This window comes from Trypanosoma grayi, assembly GCF_000691245.1.
Source record: "Trypanosoma grayi strain ANR4 Tgr_11_V1, whole genome shotgun sequence".
NCBI classification, from domain to species: domain Eukaryota; phylum Euglenozoa; class Kinetoplastea; order Trypanosomatida; family Trypanosomatidae; genus Trypanosoma; species Trypanosoma grayi.
This window is the reverse complement of record NW_008825630.1, coordinates 46,451-64,445: the sequence shown is the minus strand read 5'-3', so window position 1 is coordinate 64,445 and position 17,995 is coordinate 46,451. Positions and strand designations below refer to the sequence as shown.

Genomic DNA, 17,995 nt, shown 5'->3' with positions numbered 1-17,995 from the left:
AAAAAAAAAAACGCACAGCGAAGCACACGAAAGAAGAATTTTTTTTAAAAGAAGAAGAGAATGAGAAAATAAAGGGAAAGAATTCAGATTAACATGAAACAAAAACATCAGAGTTATCATTTCAGAACAACACCACGCACACGCACAAAATCATGCAGAGAGACTTATGGAATGGGAGCGTCTCCAATTTTTTTTTTGTTTTTTGAGGGAGGGGGGAGTGGCGTCTCACTGCAAGGCCAGTTTTTTCCCCACCTCCATTGCGTTGTCGCCAGCCTTTTCCCCACTAAAGATGCGATGAATTCTTTCGTACTTTAAAATGTCTTTTGAAGTGAGCGAAGGCCGCGTAACTGCCATCGCATTCTTAACGTCCTCCATGACGATATGGGCGACAACGTCAAGGACCTGTTTTTGCTTTTTGATACTAAGTAAGGGTTTCAAGGCGTCCTCAACCTTTTCACGCGTCGTCCCGCCCCCCACATTGGCCACAGTGAATTCACTTTCAGCATTCTCCACTTCGTTTCCACCATGCGATAATTTAGCAATGACGCGTCGGCTCACGTGGAGGTTTGCCAATGACACTAGGCCAGATAAATCCGCTGGGGTCCAGTTAACCGTTTGCCTTGCTATGTCCTCCATCTCTTCTTGCGTTAATTCTGCAGAAACCTTCTTAAAACAATTAATCAATATTTCCAAACGTTCTTCATATGATGGAATGGGACATTGAACAGCCTTGTCTAACCTACCGGGTCGAAGAAGGGCTGCATCAATGAGATCGGGACGGCTCGACGCAGCCACCACATAGACATCTTTTCGCCCCTCCACACCATCCAGATAACACAAAAGCTGATTGACGACACGATCCGTTACACCCGAGTTATCCACACCTCGCTGTGGAGCCACCGAATCGAACTCATCAAAGAAAACAACACAGGGTGCAGCCGCCTGAGCTCGCTCAAAAACGTCACGGATCTTCTGTTCACTTTGACCAATATATTTCCCAAAAACCTCGGGTCCATTGACGACGATGCAATTTAAACCCTCAGAATTCACAACAGCTTCAACCACAAAAGTTTTCCCACATCCTGGATGACCATAAAGAAGAACTCCACTACGTGTCTTCAACGGTAGCCGTGCAAAAAGTTCTGGGTGCTTCATTGGTAGTACCAGTGTGTCAAATAAAACCTTCTTTGCAGCAGAGAGGCCTCCAATCGAATCCAACGATTCCTTTTCACCCTTAAGAAAATTTATTCCAGTGTGGGATAATGGAGTAAAAGAGACTATTGCATCCTTTGCTGCATCTACGGAAGATAATTTCCCATCCCGGAGAGAAGCCTTGATGCGTACAGATATTTTTTTGATGTCGAATGGTGTAAAATTATCCATCATTGCACTCAACTTCTCCACATCATCTATTGTTTCATTTGGGAAAAGTTGTTTTACCAAGGTAAACCGTGTTTTACGATTCAATGCTTCAAGCTTAATCACCTTGGCAAAACAGCTTGCTGAGCGGAGACTTTCGTGAACATCTTCACGATTTCCACAGGTAGCCACAATAACTACAGAGCTTTGTCCATTAAGAGTAAGGACATTGTTAAAGTATCGCAGTGTATCTTCCAATATAGACTTGGTCGCCTCACTAATAGCTGTCACCGATCCTTCCTTTTGCAGTGGGGCCACCACATCAAAGTTGTCCAGGATGAGAACAGAAGGTGCACTCATCACACACTCTGCCAAAGCTTCTTGCAAGGACGACAAAAACTTTTTATCAGATGTGCACTGAACTGCACATGCATGGACATCATCAAGCTCGCCCAATACAGCATCAACAACAGTAGTCTTACCGTACCCATTCCCGCCGCACAATAGAACATTGCCATTTTTTCCTTCAAGAGAGTTGCAAGATATTGGCTCCCTCATATTTGTGAACCAAGTCTTCAAGTGCCGTAAAAGTTCACTAGCTGCAACCCCATGCACTGCCACAACTTCCTCGTAGCACAAGAGACTCTTCGCTTGGAAGAGTGAAGAACTACCACAGAGAGCAGCTCCAAGATCCTTCTCTGTGACGTTTGGCACATTATCGTCTGGATTTGGGAAAACAACCAAGTTGGAAGCTTTCTCAAAAATAGCACACGAGCACACACCATCCGGAATTCCATCAATTAACTGAATAGGCGCTTTCCAGGCATTTGACCGTAGAAAGGAGGGTGTAATCTGCTTTCCTTCAAGAAGTTGCGAAGTGCGCGCGAGATCAAAAAAACCAACAATTTGACCTTCTTTCCAATGGTAAAGCTCTGCTGTTACTGGACTGACGAGAAGTGACAACTCGGCATTCGCAGTCTTCGTTACAGCTGTTTGCTCATGACGGGCCCGCGCATGACAACGCAACATAGTCCACATTGGTGCCTCCCCACTCTGAGAGACCTGTCTCTTTTTAGTGGCAATAACAAATTCAGTTCCTTCCATCATCACAGCACATCCAGTTTTCAGCTCATGATCATGAGCATCTTCAATACGTTGGACCACGACCTTCGCATGAGCGCCATCAAAGACAACGACACTGATAGTCATACCAGGGAATACCACCTGGACATGTCGTAGCAGCTGGCCCTCAATCCGGAGAGCATTCTGTTCCACAACTTCGCTATCATCCACAGAAGCGGGAGATACCAAGACTCTAACTGCCTTGGCGGGATTGTACACAGGTACGCACTGTACAATTTCACCACCCTTTAACCCCATATCCTCACCAAGAACAATAGGTATGAATAATTTAAAAGTCTGTAAATTGTGTGGCCGACCCGTCAGGCACCCTACATAGACTTTTTTTTTACCATCGGAGAGCTGGAGTGGCACCACTGGTGGGACATTACCACCGTAGTAGGAAGTGAGACTGCTGTCAATGAACTTGGCTGAAACCGTGACAAACGAGTCTGTACGAGACGGGTCAAAGACCACTTCAAACGAAGTACGCTGCATAAGTTTCTTGAATTATTAGGAAAGCACTAAAAAATAGAAAAAAACACAAGAATGAAAGCAAAATACACACAAACACACATACATACATACGTATATACATAGCCAAGAAGGTACAATCTGCATACACCAGCTCTTTAAGCAATTCTTTGTTACCCAGTGTTTTGAGAATGAACAAGGTCAAAAACCGTGTTTAACAAAAACAAATACCACTCATTCAGGCACAAAACCCCACTTCAACTTCCAGTACTCTGCATCCTCTGTAGAGAAAACACGGCGTGGGCAGTACGTTAGTGTGAGCGCTTCGCCCGCCTCTATCGCATGCCGCGTCACGAGGTGCGCACACGGCTGCTCGGTGTCATGCCAGCCCACACCAAATTCTTTATGTTGCGCAGACGCAGGATGCGTCAGTCGCACCACAGTGTTCGGTTCAAAGCTATGCAGGCAGAAATCAATGATAGGGTACAGCGCCAGACCCCCTTGGTCGTCGGAGAGTGCGCGGGAAAGGACCATCGACATAGCCCACACCGCCGATTTTGCTGCAAAGTGCGGCAGGGTCTGCTCGATTTGCCGAAGAAGATAATGCAGACGCACCCACTCAACTCGCTGCGAAGCAGACGAAAGGCTGTTCTTCGGTAAAAATGGCGCGTTCGGGACTCCATAAGAAAGCGGAGAATTACCCATGTACAAGGTGTCAATTTCCTCTCGCAATGAGGCGCGCCACGTGTGTATGTCAGCGCCAAGATCGTCATTATCATCATCGTAGTAGACATCATGCAAAAACTCGAGGTAGCGACGGAAAAATCCACGGGGATTGTGCAGCTCACGCGCCACCACCGAGGTGAGCTCCTCCAATGGATCCCACCGATGGGCAAAGTTGGCCCGCTCGCTGTGTGGCGCAGCTGCGAGAGAAAGTGCGAGAGGAACAGAGACAAGTGTATGCCCGATCGGAATACTCCGCGTGGCGCGCAAACAACAACCACGGCCCTTGTGAAGGTGCAACCTCAATGCACAATGAACTGCGGCACCATTTCGTGCGGCCCATCGAAATAGCGAGCGTGCGGCGGGCACTCGTCGCCCAACGACACAGGGCCACACTCCCCTGTACGTCTCTCTGTTGGCGCAATAAAAGCGCCGTGGAGGGCCGTCACGGCAATGAAATTCCATGCCTGCTCCCCACCTACACTCCACCGATAGTGGGAGAGGGACGGCCACTTTCCACTAAGCAAGAAGCCACACACAGAGATAGAGATAGAGAAAGAGAGAGACAAGGGGGAAATCACTAAAGGGGAAAAAACAATCAGCAAACACATATACCCATTACAGACACACAAATACAGTGTCTCAGAAACCAAGACGGTAAGAATTTTCCCCCCGAAATCTCACAGGAGCCGCCTTGGTTTTTGTTATATCTATATATAAATATGAGAATATGTAAACAATAGTCTTAGTCCTAGTCGTGTGCATTTTCTCGGTGGTAAAGTTTATACATCACATTAGAGCCCACCTCCGCAGATTCTTCATTTCTCCCTACACACGTCAACACGGTGCCGTTGTTTTTCTATTGGTACACGTAGTCATCTGCGTGTTCGTGAAGAAGCTGCGCTGAAGCTTTAGCATCCTTAAATAATCCATCAACCAGTTGCACATCCTCAACCTCAATAACAGATCGGCCGTTCGTCTCAGCAATGATAAGCGCAGGCGTCAATAGCTGTGCCACGTAGCGAAGCGAGGTGCGGTCCCCAATTTGTCCAAGAAGCTCAAGCGATGCATCTGAAACCTTTACACCCTCTACTTGAGCACGAATATCGACAATGGAGACAACCTCCTCAATGCTATAGTTGGTTGTGCGCACAATGAGCAGACGGTCAAGAAGATCAGTGGGAATACCGTGAGGTGACCGAACGTCCGTTCCCCGGATACGGCAGCTTCCTCTGTTTGTGGCGAATATTACCACAGGAGCCAGCGTCGACTCCAGCGCCTTGTTCAGGAATGTGAAACACTCAATGTCTAGCATATGCACCTCATCAACGAACAATACTCCAGGAACCAACTCCGCCACCCCCTGGTCAATGTACTTGTTCACAACCTTGTTAATTTCTTGCCGAAGCTTCTCTGTGATTTCCGTCTTTTTGTGTTTCATCATACTGCTTACAATAGAAAGTGCGTCCTGTCCCTGGTTCGGTTTGGCGTTAGCGGCGTCAAGGTCATGAAGCGTCACGTCTTGAATGATCTCCTTTTTCTTATGCACATCACCCTTCGGCAAGGGGACGTACTCGTCTGCTTCCAGGTCATGATCACCAATATAGGCATCAGAACGCCCAACTCGCTTAACCGCCCCGGTGCTGCTCTCAATGTAAATAACATCGCCAACCGAGACCTTCTCCTTCTCTAAGCTCTCGTAGATTGCGGCGTCCAACTTGAGCTGTTTCGATCCCTTGACAGACTTGAGCGTCACAATAACATGGGAGATAGACTTGCCGTAACCCCCCAGAGGGTTATCTGTCTCCTCGGCCCGCAGCTCCGTGACCTCACCCTCGTATACCTCCTTTTGCTCCTTGATACGCAGCCCAATCGCCCGGCGGAAGTTCTCCATCAGCACCTCCGTCTTTTTCACCTCGGCACTATACACTTCGCTGCCGACCATAGGGCAGAATGGCACCTTGGGTCCCAATTCCTTCGCAATACCGAGTGCCAGCGCCGTCTTGCCTGTTCCTGGTGGGCCAGCGAAGAGCAACGCACGACCCGCCATCTTCTTGGACCGCGTGAGCTCTACAACGATGCCAGCTGCTTCGCGTGCTTTCGTCTGCCCCACAAAGCCATCAGCCATCGGCTTTGCCACGCCCTCAGCGTCGAGACCAAGCCCTTTCACGTGGCTGTGGGCCGCCACGCGCTGTCGTTTGGTGGTGGAGATAACCTCCTCAATCTTAATACCGGACATCCCCGCGTGCGCGCCTTGCTTTTTTCTTCTTTACACACTGAAGCGTTCAAAAACACAAAAAAAAATAACAGAACGAAACAAGCACAAAGAGAGAAAGAACAATAAAATAGAATGTTTTGAGGAAATGGAAGCGAGTAACATATAACAGACTCCTTTCGAACACCAGAAGCCTACATGGAGAGTGTGACCGACCGAAGAATGTGAAAAAAAAGTTTATGTGTATCCGTGTGTGGCGGCAGTAGCAAACCACTAGCTAGCTACTAAACACACACACGCACTCTCTCAGACGTCCTCCCTTTCACTGGTAATCTTCGTCAGTTCTTCAAGTGTATCGCGAAGGTCAACTGCGGCGGGGTGGATCTCCGACACATTGCCGTCAATGATACTTCGTGCCTCTTCCAACAGAGCCTTCGCCTCTTTAACCATTCCGATGCGCAGATACCCCCGTGCACATTTAGTGGCAGACATACCAATAGAAATGTGGCGTCCCCTGTATCGTTGCCGTGCGACGTTCAGCGCTTCGCGGTAGTAAGCCGCCTGATTCTCCTTGTCACCTAATTCACCATAGGCATCACCAAGCGCTGTATACGTCGCGATGAGGTGTGTATGTTGGGTGCCAAACGCCCTCTTCTGCACCTCAATGGCCTTCTCTAAGAGCTCCTTCTTGTGAAAATGATTCCCGTTTGCGCCGTGCACATCCGCCAATTCCATGAGTGTCAGCGCCAATTGCGGATTCATGGCCCCCAACTTCTTTTCCTGGATGTCATATGACTGCTGGGCGAGCTGCAGGCGTCTCGCCTGGTTGCCGTTCGCTCCGCATGCCCTTGAAAGCGTCAGCATGGCAATGGTAGTCTGCATATGCTCTGGCCCACAATGACGGCGCACAATGTCGAGGGCCCGCTCCGCCACCTGTAGCTGAGCTTCATATTTACCTAGGTGTCCATATGCCTCGGCAAGCAGGAGGAGTACACGTCCCACCTTGGCGTGCTTTGGGTGGAACTTCTGCTCGTGAATGGCAAGTGATTGAAGAAGAAGTTCCTCCATCTCTTGGTAGCGGCCCATATCCTCGTAGGCGCAAGCCATATTGTAGAGGACCATGCCGTACTGCGGGTGGTCTGCACCGTAGATCTTCTTCACCATATCACGGGAACGTTCGAGAAGCTGAAGCTTTTTGGAGTGATTGCCAATCTCGCCATATGCACACGCCAAGTTGTTTAGACAGTTCATCAATGTGGGGCTGTTGCTTTCAGTGTGATCCTGCGATGCCACTACCGTTTCCCACTGTTTAATTGCATTAACGTAGTCTCCACGCTCAAAGAATTCCAATGCAGACTTGTGCAACTCCTCTGCAGTGAAATCTGTTTTGGGGGGCGACTGCGTGCTGCAGAAACGAGGGACAACAACAACGGCAGCACGTGGTGGCACACACACCAGAGGTGGTGATACCCTCAGCGCGTACGTACTGAATGCCAAGAGCCGCCTCATGACGTGTTTTTACTGTTGCCGACCCCTAGTATTTTCTTTCCTTCTCTCCGGTCGCCTGAGTAGAGCACATGGGGACGCAAAATCAGACGTGTCGGGGTGGGGGAAGCATTGCAACCTCCTAGGCGCAAGCATAAGAGGCCTCTCCATCAGTTTCATTTTTTTTTTGTTTTAATTCCCCGAGAACAAGAGAAAAAGGACAAGCCCAGAGGGTGAAATACTTTACATTGCAACTCGGCCTTCATCGTTTATGTTCTTCACCACACCAAATTTGGCTTCACTCACTCACTCACTCACCTACACGCCAGTGATCCGTCACACTGTGAACTCCACAGCTGAGGGCGTGCTTGATGATCGAAACGACTCGTCCTCCGATAACTCTGCGTCCTCCATGTTGCGCTCGCATGCCATGTGGAGTCGGCGCAGAAACGCCCCAACACACTGCACGCCATCAACACGACAATCCACAATACTGCGGTTCCGCTGCACCAGCCGGAGGAGCGCCTGCACACCGAAGGAGCCAAATGGGTTCCCTGATACATCGATTGTCGTCAGACATGGGAGGTCTTGCAGTGCTTCACACAGGAGCTGAATGAGCGTGGTGGTGAGCCGCTCCTCGCGGAGGTTGATGTGCTCAAGCCACGGACACAGTGGCAACGTGAAGAGGATCGGCAGGAACGCCCGCTGGCTAAGGTACGAGCGGTGCAGGTCCAAGCTACCGCCATATGTACCCTGACTGAAGCGCAGGAATACAAGGTTGGGCCGCTCTCCGCTCATCTCGCAAAGGTACGAGTACTTTCGTTCAGGGATAATCTTCACATCGTCTGGCGCGTCACGCAACGCCGTGCGAAGGAAGTCGCAACGCTGACTGATCTCCACGATATCATCATTGGGTGTTACCGACATCACACCACACGGAATGAACTAATAGGTATCACAAATACATACAGCAGATAAGAAGACTCAGAGAAAAAAGAGGGAAACGTACAGTGCATAGCACCACAAAACAGGACAGACACATTGCGGATGCATACAAATATATATGCACCACCCTTTCGGATGGCTATGCAAATCAAACAACCGCGCAATCCCTACATCGAAATACATAGAAAAAGGATAAATACATCTTTATTTCGTTGTTGCCATTGACAAAAATTACAGTTCCCTCTTCACCTGTGCTTGCCTATATTTCGTTCTTTTCTTCCATAAAAATTACTGTTAATTAGAAAACCTATACACTATCCAATCCATGAACTGGTTTTTGTGCTTGTTGTATAGCTTCTTGTAGGGAACAGGGGTGTATATGTGTCCTTGTGTGAGAGGGCAACACGTGTCAACGGCGCAACAGAGCAGATGGGGCATCCTTCTCATCGACACGCGCCAACTCCATTGCGCTCTTTTCACTGGAGATTGGAAGAACCTTGCCGTGCGTGACAGGCACTGAAATGAGAGACCGAATCGACTTGCCCGTGCGACGTTCAAGGACATCCGCGTAGAAAATGAAGATGTTCTCGCGCCCGTACCATTCCTCGAAGGCATTCGCATTGCGATAACTGAGAGACTTAAAGGCGGATTCCGAGATACAAAGTACACGGCGTTCCTCGCCACCCTTACGCATCGCGAGCTCATACGCATTACCTGCAAAGGCACGAATTTCTTTCTCACTGAGGTTGATGATCTTCTTGTACGTCACTTCCAAGTGGTGGTAGAAGGCCTCCTGCTCCTCCTCTGTGGCGAAGCGCAGGCACGAAAAGCCCCATGCGCAGATGCCTTTGCCGCACCAGCCAGCAAGACTGGTGTGGCACAAAACGTCCTCGCCAGCTTCCATCTCATCCTCTTTGGGATGCCGGGGCAGAACGGCGGTGAAGACAAACCGCTTGTTCTCTGGAATGTTGAGGTTATCGCGACTGCAAACAACGTCGAGGACCTCAACATTGCTGCGACCAGAGAGCGCCATGTACACAAACTCACCATTGTAAGAGAAGTTTAGTGCGCCAAGTCCCTCCAGGATCTTGTCCTGCTTTTCGAAGTCGCGGAGGTCCACGAGCTCCAAGGCATTGTCCTTTTGCTCTCTCAGCTTTCTGTCGAGCTTGTTGAGGAACTGGAACTTGGGCAGCTCACCACGGCGATTGAATGTCATGGGATAGAGAATGACAACACGCCGAGTGATCTCCCCCTTTGCGTTGGTGAAGTGATGAACAGAGATGGAGTCGTTGACAAAAAGAGAATCTCCCTTACCTTCAAACATCCAGCGTGTGGAACGCGGCTCTTCGCATATGGGAAGGCAGATCACCTTGGCCTCGACTTCATTTTCCAATCGTTCCTGTATTTCTTTTTGGAGCGCAATCACCATGCAGTTGTCCTGATGAGCTTGATTCTCACTCACCTCAGGTGTGGTAATAAGCTTATTATCCTTTGCCTTCCTGCTGCTTCCAAAGAAGACGGACTCAACCATCATGATGGTAGACATTTTTGCTGTTATTGGTCTTGAAGATTAGTTTTGGTGTGGAAAAAAAGTAGATCGCTTGAGAACTGTTGTCAAAATAAAGAAAAAAAAAGGAAGCAATCAGTCAATAAAACAATAAGCAACGAGCAATCAAAAATGCTCACATCACTGTATAGTTCTTAAATTGTCTTCCAGTAGAGTTAGGGGTTTGCCCCGTGGGCCTCACGGATTTTCTTGTTAACTCTTTGAGAGGAGTTCCAGCATGAGAAACAGAAACAAACACCCACATAGATAGAGAGGGAGGGTGAGCAGTGTGTGAGAGCGAAATTCTTATTTGTCGAAATAGCTTTACACACCAAACGGCTATTGTGCACAAACCCTTCACTGTCAATTTGTACGGAATTCTCCCGTCATGGATGTCAGCTGTTCCTGCTGCTCCGCCGACAGCCCCAACGCGGCCTCTGTGTGTCTCATGTCCCTGAAGAAGGGCGGAACAAAAGGCCTGGCACCGCGATCCGCGCCCCACGCCGAAAAGACAATCTTACATGCTGTCAAGAGTGCCTCTCCTTGTGTCGTCGTCAGCCGTACTGCACTGTCTCCCGCAACCTGCTTCACATACTGTACGAGTTCGCTTAGCAACTGGGGCAGTTTTGGGTCTCGTGCTCCGCGTTCAATAATTGTCTGGGCAAGCAGCCCCACGGCACTAGCTGAAGCCGTGCCAGCAGGCACTAGCGACTCCGTCACCTTATGTACTTCGGCCCCATTGGCTTCAAAAGCTTCGTCGGGAGGACCAATGTCGACATCAGGGTAATTTTTTTGCGACTTCATACGCTCCTCCATCTCTGACATTGGTGGCTTTCCGAGAATACGCACACGATAAGCCGCAGCTCTCTCCTTCTTGTAGGTGTCGATGGGTGTGTCGCCCAAGCGGGTTCTCCAATGCACCACCGCCTCTTCCTCAACGTTAGGGTCGTAGCCGAACTGCCGGCGAATCACAGCGTACACGTTTGGGTCCGGGGACGACAACATGGCCTCTTCCGTGGTTGGCTTCCGTGCCTTCTTGTATTGTGGCTTCTCCTTCACGCAACTCGAGCAACGCCGCTGGAAATGACGATTGATGGCCCCGCAAGAGGGGCACTTCCAGTCTCCCAGGCGGCACTCGAGCGGCATCGTTCCCTCCTCCCCTGGGGGGTGATACAAACGACAGGCATCACCCCAAAAGCAACGACCCTGCAGGTAGTCCATGCATGGCTGTCCGTAATCATTCAGGCCTTCCTCATCCTCCAGTGCCATCTCCTCCGCCTTCCACTGCTGCTCTTCCTCTTCCTTTTGCTGCAACACCTCTGCGGGGTGTGCGCATGCCCACAGACGGTCCTTCTTCGCTAACCAGAGAGCATCCACCACGTGCCGTGGAAAGACACCCTCCCAGTGCTCCACAAGGCTCTCGTACTTGGGGCCAAGAACGGGATCTTCGTAAGGGATGTAGTCCCGACCAATCTCAAGGATGTACTTGCCCGCAGTGTAACCGTACTTGTCACGGTCCTCTTTGCACAACTTGTCCAAGACGTACCAGCATGTCAACTGCTTGTTTCCCGTCCATGACTTGATGTGACGGAAGAGCACGCCAACGACAAGCTCAAAGGCCATTTCGTTGTCACCCACGCCACGGGCCAACTCAACACATTCCGTCACCGTCTTCTTGCCCGGCTTCTCCGCTGTGCGGAGGCGGGCACAGAGCAACGCAAAGTGCCGCAGTGTGTCGCGATCGATCGACGGGGGCTCGCGGAAGTACTCTTCACCACCACCAAACATCTTTCCTTCGGAAAGAGAAATACACTCTATTACAATGATAAAGGCAAAACAACAACAACAAAAATGAACAAGAGAACGTTGACTCACTAAATGCATGGGTGAATGATAGAGCAAGCGAGAGAAAGAGAGAGACACAGGAAGCGACTACGCAAGAGTAGAAGACACCATACAAGTGCATGGGACAAAGCTGTGAAGGAGACAGCACGACACCACCGTTTCCCTTGTGACGTCCTCATGATCTCCCTCTCTATGTTGGACGCAACCCGACCTCTTACCGTACAATTGGGCGCAAAACCTCTCTCCGCTCCGCACGCAGGGCCTCCACAACAGCTCTCATATGCTCCACCTCGCGCTTGTAGTCGGTAATGGTCGACTTCATGCACTCCTCGCGCAGCGTCATTGCAGTCAGCTTCTGCCTGAGGTCTCGTATCTCTTCATTGCGGTGCTTCACTCGCACCGCCTCTTCGTTCGCCCGCTGCTCCAGCGCAATCACACGATCAACAAGACGCACGCGATCTGCCTGCATCGCCGCAACCACTTCTTCCGCCTCGGCACGCACAGCATCTTTGTATTCCCGTGCGAGGTCGTCGAGCGAAGGAAGCGGCACTTCTGCTTGCGTTGCCTTGTCGAACGAAGGGGGCGGCGGTAGCCGTATCTGCGGCGATGCATCGGCACATGGTGTCATCATCGGTAGTGAGAGACGGGCTACGACTCCAGGCGTTGACTCGGCGTGAAGGGAACGCATCGCGTCGTCGGTGGTGACAGCAGTAGCAGTAGGAGCAGCAGCAACAGCGGCAGCGGCGATGGCTTCAACGGAGGGTTTCGAGCTGCATGTTAGGCCAGGCGTCATGTCCGTCGCGGCCCTCGACTGCGACCACACAGCGCAAGAGCCATGCAGCTGCTCTGAAACCGTCCTGGCATCTGGAGTGGAGCGCCTAGGACCGCCCGGTGCGGACATCTTAGGTTCCGGCACCAAGCCATCGTTCCCGCTGCTCCTGCTTCTACTGGTGGTGGAAGCCGCAACTGTAACCAGAGGTGTCGCCCCTGCTGTCACTTCTTCTACCTTTGCTGAGTGATTGTTCGAGCGGTATTTTGCCGCCGCGATGCGACTACGCAGCATTTCACACCAGCGACTCCACGTTTCAACCAACATCCTCGCACGACGGCTCGCCGCAACGGTGTTTATGCTCTGTTGCTCATACGTACGCCACCTCCATCGCATGAGAAGCTGTCCGAGACGAAATGACCTGGGGGCGTACGATATTCGCGCCTGCTCGCGCCACAATCGAAACAGTACACGTTTCCGCTCCGTCCGTGGGAGAAGCTGCAGCGTGGTGGTGATGGCGTACGGCGTTGGGAGTGAAACCGCAAGAAGGCCCGCGAGCCGTTTTTGAATAAACGCCGCGCAGAGTGTGTTCTGCCGTCTATGCCACGCCCTCACCTGCCACTTGTACAGGACACGCTGCTTCAGACGGCGGTGCAGAACAAAGAGCAGCTCCTTCCCCCGTGCTTGTTCCTTCTGCCCCAACGTGGGGAACGGGACAGGCGCCTCGCGTGGCGTCTCGACGGACACCTTGTCGCTTGCGCGTGCATCCTCCTCTCCCTCCTCCTGCTTCCCATTTACCTCGGCGCATCTCATTGCAGCGACGTCCCCGTTCATGCGGTGCAACTCGTGCCACGAGAACTCTAGCACGTGGCAACTGGACTCTTTCGAGTCGTGCGTGGCGACGACGTCTTCACGCTCCACCGCCCGTTGGGCGATGGGCGAAATGCCGCACAGAGACGCGGCATCTTTATCAGTCCCTGCATCAGCGTGCACGCCGGGGCTCAGCGCGATGCGCACAAGCTCCTCTTGCGTCAAGTCCGTCATGTAATGCATCCCGCTGTGCACCTTCCCTTTCTTGGCTGGATTCGGGGAAGGCTTCCTGTTTACGATAGGGGTGTTGTTATGTTTCTGCCGCTGGTGAAAACTCCACGCATCTACCTTCGCGACCTGCATGAACCACAGCTTATTCAGGTGGTCCACGTCCATCACCGTCAGCTCCTCATCAAGTGCGTGAGCGATGCTGAGGAGGAGGGCACAGATGTGGTGGTCGAGGGACGCCATGACGCGACGGAAGACATCCTTTGACCAATCCTTGCAGAAAGCGGTGAGTGCAGCCTTATTGGGGTTACGCAGCGATATGAAGTTGGAGCTTGAGAGTGAGTGACTGAACGATGCGGCCACACGTGACATGTCTGCGTCAGATGGGGTGTCACCGACAAGTGAGTTCTCAACGGTGTTGGGTGCTGTTGCAGAGGATGTGGCGCACAGTCGGCACCTCCCGCCCATGAGGCGCCGTGCCAGGTGCGTGGCAGCGCTCACGTCGACCAAGGATAACAGCTGCGCTGAACACCGCGTGACAACGTTCTCAACCGTTAGACTTACAACGGGATCTTGCAGTATGAAACCACGGCGGCGCAGCTCGTGGTGCAGCGCTATCCGCTGCTCCGCCTCTGTCAGCAATGCTAAGAAACGCATGCGATGGACAAGTTCCCCCATAGTGACCTTCTCGCGCTGGAGACACTGCGCGGCCCGCTCCACCTCAGCTGGGAGGACAGGACGGGTGTCCAGTTTCTTTAGGCGGCAATTCTTCGGATGCAGGCACTCCGGCCACGAGCAGATGCGCAGTATGTGGCCGCGGTAGTGAGGCAGTGACGTTACAGGGTTGAATTCAAGCGAGAGATACTGCAGCGACGGCAAAAGCGAGAGTGCTTCGCAGTCCTCAATGCGCTGCACCTTGTTGCCCAATAGGGAGAGCCGCACTGTGCTTCGAAACTGTATGATGCCTAGAAGACTCGTGAGCCGGTTGCGGGAGAGCAGCACTGTGTGGAGGGAAAACGCCAGCGCGGTGTTCATTCCAGCACTGTTGAAGTCTAAGTCGTCCTCTTTCGCCGCGTCGTGTGGCGGAAGTTCCGCCACGGCGCGACGCACCTCATCAGGCGCAGCGGTTGAGAGTAACGACAGCACCGTCGGGTGAATGTCGATCTCGACGATGTCCTGCGAGACGCAGTTCAGGCGCTTGAGGCTCGAGTCGATGACATCAGGACTAATCTGGAGGCGCCTAGAGAGCCGCATTCTTCACCACTCTTCAAATTGGATAGGAAGCCTCACAGTTTATGTGCCTTTTTCTCTCTCTCAACCCCTCTCCCCTTCCCCACCTCTGTTTGTGTGTGTGTATCTATACAGAGTGGTATGCGTGCGCAACACGCTCGCACTATATTGCCATGTGTAATAAGAATGAAAAACACAACAGATCCCCAAAAAACCCGCATTTATAAAGCTCAACAGAAACAGATGTAATTTGCATACACCTCCGGTGAAAGCGGTCGGGTTTATATATAAGGGAGGAAGCACCACCTAATGATCCACGTGGACCTTCTTACTTCTTCTCGCATCCTTTTTGAAGCAGCTCCGTTACACCTACACTGTATCAATGGAACATTATATTATGAATGCTTTGTTCTCTTCCACACAGGTGGACACAATTTAAGCTTTTTTGTTCTTTCTTTCTCCTCCACCCCAAACATCCACGCTGTCGTCAACACGATGAATAAGATGTGACCAACAACAACAACAACAACAATAATCACGCACAAATATAAATATATACACGAAGAACCTCTCCATAATAATTGGGGTGCATCTTTGAAAAAGTAACCCTTTTCTAGCTCTCCCAATTTTATTTGCTCCTCTTCGCCCACCCAGTTGCTAATTTCCAGTGTGTACAGCTCATTTGTCAGACAGTGACGAACAACAGACCTCAGAGAGACTTCGCACCACACAGCTCTTAGCACAGCGCACTGATGGGAACGTCATCATCGCTTTCTTCTGCTTTCACCGCAGGGTTCCCGTTGCGGCCACGCTTCACACCTTTCCTTTCAACCTTTGTTGCAGTGTTGCTGCTGCCGCTGCTCGCCTTCGCCAGAATGGTGGAGAGCGGCACATCGTCATCATCGTCGGAGTCAGTTTCTTCCTTCTTCGCATTTCTACTGTTCCGTTTTGTGGCTGGTGACTTCTTCGAATTCCCTGAGCTTTTCTTGGTAGAAGATCTTGTGGACTTTTGTGATTTCTTTTTTCCGCCCTTACTCTTACTCTTACTGCCGCTGCGGCTCTTCTTGCCTTTACCCTTAGAGCCGTTGGAACTTGATTTTGTTCTGGAAGACCTCAGGCGCGGCATACCACGGTTCTTAACGATCTCGTCATATTCCTTCTTTTGCTCTTCCGTGCCGTACGCCTCGAGCCATTTGTACTGCATCTCATCCTGCTCCGCGAAGAACTCCTTTACTGCCTGCTCCAACGACTTCTTCTGCGCCGTCTCTTTGGCACGTTTGAGAGACTCTATAATCCTGCGCGTGTAGCTTGATTTAGTTGTAAGCTGGTGCATCGTGTTTCGGTGGTTCTTCGGTATTGACTTTTGATGGTTACATAGAATGGCAACTTCGGTATTGGCCTTGTTGAAGTACGCGAGTTTGTCTGCCAACGAGGACGACGGTGGCACTGGCTTCTCCTTGAACCAGCGGTCTAGTGTGATGGATGCGTTGTATGTACGAAATACCTTCGCGCTTAGGTCACTCATGAACGATTTCAGGTGGTCATTGAGCACCGCGGGTGTAATTAAATCAAATATATCGTGGTGTTGCTTCTTCCCTTTCGTGAATCGGCGGAGCAGTTCATAAACCTGGGGAAGTACCACGGCCTCATTCTCATAACGGATCGAATCTTTGCCGAGAAAGTCGAACTTCACTACATGACCGGGTTTAAGTTCAATGTGTTCCACGCGAAGGGAGCAGCAGCCTACCGTGTCAGCCTCGTCGGACCCCTTTTCATTACCCACACGAAGCGCAAGCTTGTCAATGAAATATGTGGCCACAGCGCGCTGGGCTTTCATTGCGTCGCGTGAGTTGAAATCCTCGGTATAAGACGCGCGGATATCATCAACGTAGTTCTTCAGCTGCCTGGCCTTCTCAAACTTAAGCATATCCGACTGACCCTTAATCGTTGACGACGGTGCGAGCATGACGTACTTGAAGTTGCCAATAATGGAGTCACGCCACATTGCGAGCCATGTCACGTTGTGATCGTGGAGCACTTCCTTCCAGCGGTGCCCAGCAGGCGGCTCGGGGATGGGCGAGAACTCATCTATGTTGATCGTGATATCCTCGGGCCGAACGCGCTTTTTCAGCTTTCCCATCATTGGGTGCTGCCCACGCCCGCGGAAGAGCCCTGGTGGCTCCACGCGGAAGTTTGCCACCTGCTCCTTCTTGCCGTCCCAGTAGCACCACTTGTACGGTTCCGCATCCGCCTCCGCTTCGAGCTTCAGCTGCTTCTTTTCCTCCCGAGTGCGGTTTTGTTTCTTCTCACGCTCACGCAGGTGCCACTGGTAGATAGGCTCAAAGTCGCACAGCTCCAGGAGTCGAATTGGGTGCTTGCGCTTATCAAGTATCTCCCGCCAGCTGTGGAAGAAGTTGCGGCGAAATATTTCATTTCGGTAATAGTCATGCTCCCGCATCACAGCAAACATCGTCGCCACTTCCTCCTCCTCTGGTGTCATCTTGAATTCACGGCCTTCGTAGTAGATGGGGAGGCCGTGGGGCCTGTACTCCGGCGGGAACATGACGCCGTTATGGCACAACGTGTCCCACCGCTTCTCGCCCTTTGTGGTGAAGTGGACGTTTTCCTGCTCCCACCAATTGAGTTCCTCTTCATTCTCGCTGGTGTCAGCGTTGCTGTCTTCCTCCTTTACCACCACGTCTTTTTTTACCGCCTTTTCCTCCTTCTTCGGCATCACTCCCACCGTGTCTTTTAGGCGTGCCCGCCGAAACACACTCACGTACACATCACGATTGATCAGACAAGCAAAGTAATAAATGAAGAAAGGAAAGAACATAGGAATCAGAAAGATTAGTCTTACAAGCTACACCAGCAACTGCAAAGCACCACCAAGCTTGCCATCTCCCAGTAAGTAGGAATGAGTGAGTTAAGACACCTCTAAACGCACAGAGATTATTACTCACAACAGAGAGACACATCCGCAACGAAGGGGCGCAGTTAACGCCTCACAATCACAGTTAATCTACTGAAAGCAATGCCATTCAACCTTCGATTGTTGGCCACTGGTGGCAGTGATATATGACCACAGTAAACCAGAAACGAGAGGCCAGGATCAACTTAAATACGAAGCCAGGCCCCATACCTCTCCATAAACCACCACCATTATGCCACGGGGCATAATCGCACACACAGAGACAGACACAGAGATAGGCGCACAGACATACACCCCCCCCCAAAAAAAAAAAAA

At 51.1% G+C, this 17,995-nt stretch overlaps 9 protein-coding genes across 9 annotated transcripts; all 9 read right to left on the bottom strand.

The window, feature by feature from the left end:
• Nucleotides 1-225: 225 nt before the first annotated feature.
• On the bottom strand, nt 226-2,976 carry DQ04_00111320 (putative peroxisome biogenesis factor 1; the record flags this gene model as incomplete). Its single annotated transcript, XM_009308194.1, has 1 exon — nt 226-2,976. One exon carries the CDS (start codon nt 2,974-2,976, stop codon nt 226-228), a length of 2,751 nt encoding a protein of 916 aa, XP_009306469.1.
• Nucleotides 2,977-3,186: 210 nt separating this feature from the next.
• On the bottom strand, nt 3,187-4,140 carry DQ04_00111310 (hypothetical protein; the record flags this gene model as incomplete). Its single annotated transcript, XM_009308193.1, has 1 exon — nt 3,187-4,140. The coding sequence occupies one exon, from the start codon at nt 4,138-4,140 to the stop codon at nt 3,187-3,189; it is 954 nt and encodes a 317-aa protein (XP_009306468.1).
• A 394-nt stretch (nt 4,141-4,534) lies between these two features.
• DQ04_00111300 (putative ruvB-like DNA helicase) lies at nt 4,535-5,914 on the bottom strand (the record flags this gene model as incomplete). Its single annotated transcript, XM_009308192.1, has 1 exon — nt 4,535-5,914. One exon carries the CDS (start codon nt 5,912-5,914, stop codon nt 4,535-4,537), a length of 1,380 nt encoding a protein of 459 aa, XP_009306467.1.
• Nucleotides 5,915-6,196: 282 nt separating this feature from the next.
• Nucleotides 6,197-7,399, bottom strand: DQ04_00111290 (hypothetical protein; the record flags this gene model as incomplete). The annotated part of the gene is made up of 1 exon (XM_009308191.1): nt 6,197-7,399. One exon carries the CDS (start codon nt 7,397-7,399, stop codon nt 6,197-6,199), a length of 1,203 nt encoding a protein of 400 aa, XP_009306466.1.
• A 312-nt stretch (nt 7,400-7,711) lies between these two features.
• DQ04_00111280 (hypothetical protein) lies at nt 7,712-8,302 on the bottom strand (the record flags this gene model as incomplete). Its single annotated transcript, XM_009308190.1, has 1 exon — nt 7,712-8,302. The coding sequence occupies one exon, from the start codon at nt 8,300-8,302 to the stop codon at nt 7,712-7,714; it is 591 nt and encodes a 196-aa protein (XP_009306465.1).
• A 427-nt stretch (nt 8,303-8,729) lies between these two features.
• DQ04_00111270 (hypothetical protein) lies at nt 8,730-9,866 on the bottom strand (the record flags this gene model as incomplete). The annotated part of the gene is made up of 1 exon (XM_009308189.1): nt 8,730-9,866. One exon carries the CDS (start codon nt 9,864-9,866, stop codon nt 8,730-8,732), a length of 1,137 nt encoding a protein of 378 aa, XP_009306464.1.
• A 363-nt stretch (nt 9,867-10,229) lies between these two features.
• Nucleotides 10,230-11,654, bottom strand: DQ04_00111260 (hypothetical protein; the record flags this gene model as incomplete). The annotated part of the gene is made up of 1 exon (XM_009308188.1): nt 10,230-11,654. The coding sequence occupies one exon, from the start codon at nt 11,652-11,654 to the stop codon at nt 10,230-10,232; it is 1,425 nt and encodes a 474-aa protein (XP_009306463.1).
• Nucleotides 11,655-11,925: 271 nt separating this feature from the next.
• Nucleotides 11,926-14,772, bottom strand: DQ04_00111250 (hypothetical protein; the record flags this gene model as incomplete). The annotated part of the gene is made up of 1 exon (XM_009308187.1): nt 11,926-14,772. The coding sequence occupies one exon, from the start codon at nt 14,770-14,772 to the stop codon at nt 11,926-11,928; it is 2,847 nt and encodes a 948-aa protein (XP_009306462.1).
• A 712-nt stretch (nt 14,773-15,484) lies between these two features.
• Nucleotides 15,485-17,482, bottom strand: DQ04_00111240 (DNA topoisomerase IB, large subunit; the record flags this gene model as incomplete). The annotated part of the gene is made up of 1 exon (XM_009308186.1): nt 15,485-17,482. One exon carries the CDS (start codon nt 17,480-17,482, stop codon nt 15,485-15,487), a length of 1,998 nt encoding a protein of 665 aa, XP_009306461.1.
• Between the last annotated feature and the right edge of the window lie 513 nt (nt 17,483-17,995).